General features: G+C 44.4%; 1 protein-coding gene across 1 annotated transcript; it reads right to left on the reverse strand.

The window, feature by feature from the left end:
- Positions 1–4,199: 4,199 nt before the first annotated feature.
- Positions 4,200–6,747, reverse strand: HOXD13 (homeobox D13). Its single transcript, XM_020990916.2, has 2 exons — positions 5,961–6,747; positions 4,200–4,966 (listed from the first exon to the last, which is right to left on the reverse strand). Exons 1-2 carry the CDS (start codon positions 6,745–6,747, stop codon positions 4,716–4,718), a joined length of 1,038 nt encoding a protein of 345 aa, XP_020846575.1. The 3' UTR covers positions 4,200–4,715.
- Between the last annotated feature and the right edge of the window lie 203 nt (positions 6,748–6,950).

Genomic DNA, 6,950 nt, shown 5'->3' on the forward strand with positions numbered 1-6,950 from the left:
AATCCCAGCGATTCAAGATTGGGTTTGCATGATATGGAGCTACATCTGTAAAACCAAAGGGTGGATCTAGTGGTTGGGATTGGGGTGTACATCAGTTTCTAAACAGAAGACAGTTGGGCCAATGTGCCAGCAGAGATTAGTTCCCCCCAAAAGTGACCACCCTGCCCCTGTTTGTGCCTGTGTGTGGGCCAGGTCAGGAAGGGATGGACAGGACCCACCAAGTCAAAGTCGGATCCACTCTGGCAGGAAGGGGATCTCCTTGTCACAAAGCCGCCCTCGCCCCACCTCCCTTTTCATCTTCCAGGGCTTAGCTCAGAAGCTGGTGCAGTCCCAAGGGCTCTCTTCGGGACCTCCTTTCCGGGCACAGCTTCATCATGAACCAAGCTTGAAATGGTTAAAAGTTCCAGATGAAAGGCGAAGACCACACAGGAGTCGCTGGAGGGCACGGTTGACCACCATTCAGCTCGTTTATTGTTTATTATGTCGACCAATTGGGCAGCTCTTGGGAACTCATTGGTTTCCTCAGTCTTCAGAGCTTGGGTGAGGCCTGGCCTAAAAATGTCCGGGGGACCCCTTTAGATCTTTGGAAGTCGGATCTCCTTAGGAAGGAAGGGATCTCTTCTTCCTGCCTCATTTCTCCTTCCTTCACCTCGGGCCGGTGAGGGAACAGAAGGCTTAATTCAGCAGCATTTTGATAGGGTATGGTCTGGAAACTTTCTGTACCCTCAATCCTTATTCAGAAAAAGGACACCCTTCCAGTTTGCTCCCCAAGGCCTGGACAGACCTGACATCTTCAACCTTAGGAAATGTGCCCAAGCTGGTTAGTCTCAGCTTGATAATAGGGGCTGAGGGGCCCAAGAGGGAAGGATAGGCGGGATTTCCTTGAAGGCCTTGGTCCCATGCCCTCAAAAGGATCAGGCCAGGGCTCAGCTGCCAAGCCGAAGCCTGGGTTAGGTGTATGTACAAAGCTGCAGGGCCTGCTCTGAAGAAATTTGGGATTGGAGAAATTTGATTATAATTCTAAGGAATGTGTGTTTGTGGGTACGATTTTAGCTCCCGAGAAGACAGTGTTTAAAAATTATTTTTGCAAGGAAATGAAATTAAAAGTTTACAGGTAAAACAAAGGCAGGATGACTTCATAGCTCCAGAAACTTCTTTCTGGAGATCGGCAAATATCTCCTTTTCCCTCACTCCTGATCTTCCTCACTCTCTGTTTGTGTTTATTTCCCTCTTGAGTTTGTTTTTAAAATGTTTTCAGGTAGAAATTAACGTTTTCTCCCTCTCGGGAAAGGGGGAGATTGCCTAGGTCCCGGGGATGGGGTGAGGAGTAGGGACAAGACCGAGCTAGGGCTACAGTGAGACATTGGAAAGAATTGTGCTGCTGAACTGAGCCTCCTTTCCAATCAATGCCTTCTGTTGTCCAGGAGGTGGCAGAATAGCTCTATTCTACCGCGCAGTCTTGAGAGATTTTGCAAAGAGTCGGTCAAGATCAATGGTAAAGGGCAGCGCAACTGTCTCACGGTGGGAGACTGAATCGGTCCTAGGATCTCGACTTCGTTGCACTGTTGAAAGGGGCCAGGAGAGCGGGGGGAGGTGTGGGAGCAACGAAGGAAGACTCCGCGTAGGCTGGAGTAGTCCGAAGTTTGTAAGGTGGTAGATAAGCTACCAGTAGCCAGGAAGCTGTAGAAGCAGAATTGCAGAGTCCTTGAATCCCTTTCTTAAGCACATTTAATGGAACTACTGCATCACACGCACAACAATACAGTCCACTGTCTCTTTAATTTCGTTGATATAGTTTGTATATTTCCTCATAGAGTTAGATGCTATCCGCTAAACTCTCGAACTGCAGACTTTCAGAAGGATACTTTCAAGAGAATTGCCCCTCTAACAGCCATATGCACATGTTATACATACTAGTTAAGTCCATATGCATTCAAAATGTAATCTCTTCCCCCTACCCCACTGCTTCCCTAACTCAATTTCTCCTTCCCTCCTCCCACTGTAATTCAGGGTATAAGAGAAAAGCATATGAATAGCAAACACTTCATCTGTTATTGATTTAACCGTCAATTCAAATTCCACTGTAGAGCTTTTGAAGGCGGTTTTAATCTCAGACAAGCCTGCAATTCAATGTCCTGCTAAAGTAAACTGAGATGCAAACTAGAGATCTTGAGTAGAGGTGAAACTGAAACCTAAAGCAAGGCCAAAAATATTCTGGGAAGTATAAAAAAGCGATATAGCTTGCTTGCTTTCTTCCTTTTTAAAGGATATATGCTGTGAATATTTTTGTCTAAAGATAAAGAACAAGTTGGAGTGTGGACATGAGAAAACAAGATGATGTTAAGATGAAAACACATGCCTCAGTGGAAAATAATAGAAAATGTCTCTGAAGCTTCCATCAATGGCCTCCCTCATTGAAAGGATTGGACCTGAGACAGCCTTGTTCAAAAGCTAACAGCCTTGTAGAACATTGATTGTGTGTGTTCCCCACACTGTTTACAAATATGTATACATATTTATATATGCATTTTTTCAAGTGCTCAGTAATTGAGGAAAGAGGTAATGAAGCATTCTGCTTCCCAGTCGATTGAAAGGGAATGAAATGAGGGAAAGAAAATGAAAGTAGTTTGTTTTTCATGGGCACTATGCAGTGTCCTGTTCCTCAAGAGGGGGCAAGGACCTTAAAATCATGTGTAATTAAAACAAATAAGGAAGCCAGATGATTTTCTGCCTGGTGCTTAACAGCTAAAGGCCATCAAGTTCTTCCTAGGCTGTTTCCCTGGGTAGTTAATTAATCTTTGACTTGGAAGAGAAAGTTGCGCTGATGCCTAACAACTGAATGCACTTCTAAGGTGTTGAATTATGATTTCAATATTCATTTGCCATTTGCAGGCAGAAATGGGCCTTCTATAGTTTGCAATCAAGTATAATTCCCTCAATTTTGAGGGAGATACAAATGTCATCTTTCCAAATTAGGGACATTTTAAAAGCCTTCAATATTTATACCCACCTTTTTGTCCAAATTAGACCTAAGTCAAAGAAGGTTTTTATTCCCAGGTAAAATCTCTATTTGATGAAAAGAAATACAGTAATTGAATACAGAACAATACAACAATGAGGTCATGGTTACTATTGAAATAGAAGAAAATTTTTATTGGAAATATTTTTGAGCTGGATTTTTTTTTTTTTAAAGATCATTAAAGGCAAGGCAAGTGTGCCTGGTATTTCAAACATCACTGTTAAAGTTGAAGGGGGAAATGTGAGGGAAGGGGAGGGTAGCAAAAGTGAGGAGGAAAGAAGAAAACACAGAGGAATTGATGTGAGTCTTCCCCACTTACACTGGTCATCAACATGTTCAGAGAAACAGGCCATTAAATAAATATGCATAGTCTGAAAGACAACACGGTTTTATAATAAGATGAAGATTTTATAGAGTAAGAATTTATAGAAAGGAAGTAATGGGATTTTTGTTTGTTTGTTTATTTGCTAAGTTTCTCCCTAGGAGTAAATTGATTACAATATGTCTGAAGCACTGCATTGGTATCACAGATTAGAGTCATTGTTACTTAAAAAAATAATCTCTCAGCTATATAAAATATGCAATCTTTGAAATTCATTATTTATTATTACTTTCCTTAACACCAGTTTATTCTTGGAACTTAGAGTTCTGGGTTGTTTCCCCCCCCCCCCTTTTGTTAGAAGCTTTGAACCTCCGTGAGAGGGGGAAAGCGTTTGTTCAAACAGATTTGTTAATATGAGGGCATATTATAGATAAAAATACACATGTATACACACTTATTCAGCATGTCCTACATCTGAATGATGATTAAACATGCCTGCATCTTTATATAAACTAGGTCAATCTTAACTAACTGGAAGGAAAGACAGTAGTGATTATTAGCAAAATATAAAATCTAGAAACTGCTGCCCTTTAAATCACTGTACCTGGTTCAGAAAAAAAATAAAGGCATTTATAAGGACACATTTCACTCTTATTTTAAGTTAAAATCATAAGAATCTACTATATGTATTGAAGCTCTATGGTGAAAATTGTCAATTAACAGTAAGATCTGAAATCAGAAAGATGTTCCTACTGCCAATATTGCTCCAAGTTTTATTTCTTAAGTGATTTTAAAACAAGGACAGCACCTTCAGTTTCCAATAGACTTTCACATTTATAACACGTAACTGGGCAGAGTTTCCGCTTGCCTTGCAGTGACTGCTGAGCTTTAATGATTTCATAAGCCAATGATAGGTCACGAATGATTTGAAATCCTTCGACCACAATGGTTTATGAAAACACGCATAGGGACAAGTGCTGGCACAACATTTCAAGTGATAAAAACAATAACAACAACTGAAATCAGAGTAGTGTATCCGAAATCCATTACGGGAACTGTTAAAAAATATTCAGTCCTTTATACTGGCCTGGAGGGAGAAACAGAACATTAAAAATAATAATAAACAAAACAGAAACCAACAGGAGCAATAACAACCAGTAAGAAGAAGAGTTACAAAGTCAAGTTGGGCAGCATTATGTTTTAGAGCCAAAATGCGGTGAGGGGCGAAAAACAATTCACAAAATTTCGCCGTCGCTGACAGAAGAGGTGTAGGGGTGGGAAGAGGAATTAAATATATTCAAGTTTTTCCAAAAGTTTCTGGGACGAAGATAATATAAGGCTTGTGAATGAAGTATATTTGTCCTCGGCTCGGGATCAGGAGACATTGTCTTTGAGTTTGGAGACTATTTTCTTGTCCTTCACTCTTCTGTTCTGAAACCAAATGGTCACTTGTCTCTCAGACAGGTTTGTGGCCGCGGATATCCTTCTCCTCTTGTCCTTGTTAATGAACTTGTTAATGGCGTATTCGTTCTCCAGTTCTTTCAGCTGCAGTTTGGTATATGGAACTCGTTTCTTCCTTCCACGTCTGTAGACACACATATCAGGCTGGTTTAGAGCTACATCCCCTATTGTAAACGACATTATGTGGAAAAATTAGACTTTTATTACAGGCGTTTAAATCGCAAATGGGTAAGTGCGAGAGTCCTGCCTTTCGTGGGGAAGTAAGGAGGGGGGGCGGGGAGAGAAAGGGAGGGAGATAAAGAATATCCAGTTGTTTCCATTTTATAATTATTTACAAGGACACATTATTTACACACTATTAAAGAAAGATTATTTGCACTTCAAAGTTAAGGCTATCTTAACAAGCCTGCAATTTTACGGTGTCTTTTTAAGAAGTTTTCACATGGACAATTTCTGTGTAGGTTCTTATATCTATGTGGACATACACAAATGCACATCTTAATGTCCTTATGTGTTTGATTTCCTGGTATTATGGTGTGTGTGTATGTGAGTGAGTGTATATGTGCTTTGGTTACAAAGCAGCATTGAAGACACCATGGGGGCAATTATTATCCTGAAAAGTGCTAGGAAAATCTTTTCCTCCCCTTTTAAGACAATAAATACAACCTATGGAACAGTGGGACCCAATCAAAGCACAATTCTTTCCCCATAGCCACTGAGTGACCCCAATTTATAAATTATAGACAGAAATACATAGAGGCAGACAGAGGGAATGGGGGGGGAGAGAGAGAGAGAGAGAGAGAGAGAGAGAGAGAGAGAGAGAGAGAGAGAGAGAGAGAGAGAGAGAGAGAGAGAGAGAGAGAGAGAGAGAGAGAGAGAGAGAGAGAGAGAGAGAGAATTAAGACTGCAGATCCGCAGGCACTGGTTCAAAGCTGAAGTTAACGGAGAACCTGACACAAACCGTACCAACTCTATACTGCCTTTAAAAAAAAAAAGTCACTAATCAACCTGAATTATCGCTATAGCTACTTCGATATTGGGGGGTGGGGTGGGAGGAGCGGGGATGTGGTGACAAAAATTATATAGGGATATATAGCTCGCTCGCTCTCTCTCTCTCTCTCTCTCTCTCTCTCTCTCTCTCTCTCTCTTTCGGCATACCTGGAAAGGAAGATTTCCAAAAATGTGAGCTCTGGGACTGGTCTTTAGCACAATAAACCTGACTGTTCCAGCCATTCGCCAGAGTCCAGGACTGGTAACCCTCCATGGATATGTACGTTTCGTGTCTTGGTTCCCCTGAGCCAAAGGTGGAGACCATGTCTATATACCCGGGGACGTGCTGGTAAGGATTGGTGTAGCCCTGGTAAAAGGACACTTCCTTAGCCCGGGAGGGGACCTCGTTGGCCGGGACACTGGTGCTGGCCAGGCTGGAGACGTCCATGTATTTTTCCACGGGAAAGCCCCCCAGAGAGGCGTGGGGGGAGGACTTGAGTGCGTTCTGTTGGATCCCCACGCCGTGGGACATCCGGCAGCTGTAGTATCCATTGCCAAAATGATAGCCGTAGCCCAATGCCGGGGCGGCCGGAGGCGCTGCAGCTGGAGTCGGAGCCGGAGTGGAGCCGGGACAATCCTTGGTAGGGGGTGCTTCGGCACGCGCTGCAGCCACCGCCGCCGCCGCCGACGCCGCCACTGCGGATGACGAGGAGGAAGAGGATGATCCGGAGCGTTCCGCAGCCCCGGGATAGGAGAAGCCAGAAGCTGCTGCTGCTGCTGCTGCCGCCGCGGCCGCGGCCGCGGCCGCCCGGCCAGAGTGTGCGCCGAACACCGGCGAAGGGAGGAAGCCTCGGCACTGCCCCGCAGTGGCGGCGGCGGAGGAGGGGGCGGCCCCGTTGGCCGCGCCGCCGTCTGCTCTCAGCCCATCCATGTCCCAGCTCACAGCCCGGCTCATGGCCCGGCTCGGGCCGGCCCCGGCCCGGGCCCCGTGCTAGACACCATGGCTCGATGAACGGCTTTCCGCCTCCCCTCCCTCCCACTCGCTTTGGCTCCCGCCCTCTTTCTCTCTCTCTCACTCTCTCTCTCTTCCCCTCTCTCGTGCCTCCCTCCCTCCCGCCCTCCCTCCAACAGGTTAGATCATTGCGGGACGTTTATAAA

Source organism: Phascolarctos cinereus, unplaced genomic scaffold (assembly GCF_003287225.1).
Source record: "Phascolarctos cinereus isolate Bilbo 61053 unplaced genomic scaffold, phaCin_HiC Scaffold_726;HRSCAF=1367, whole genome shotgun sequence".
Lineage (NCBI taxonomy): Eukaryota > Metazoa > Chordata > Mammalia > Diprotodontia > Phascolarctidae > Phascolarctos > Phascolarctos cinereus.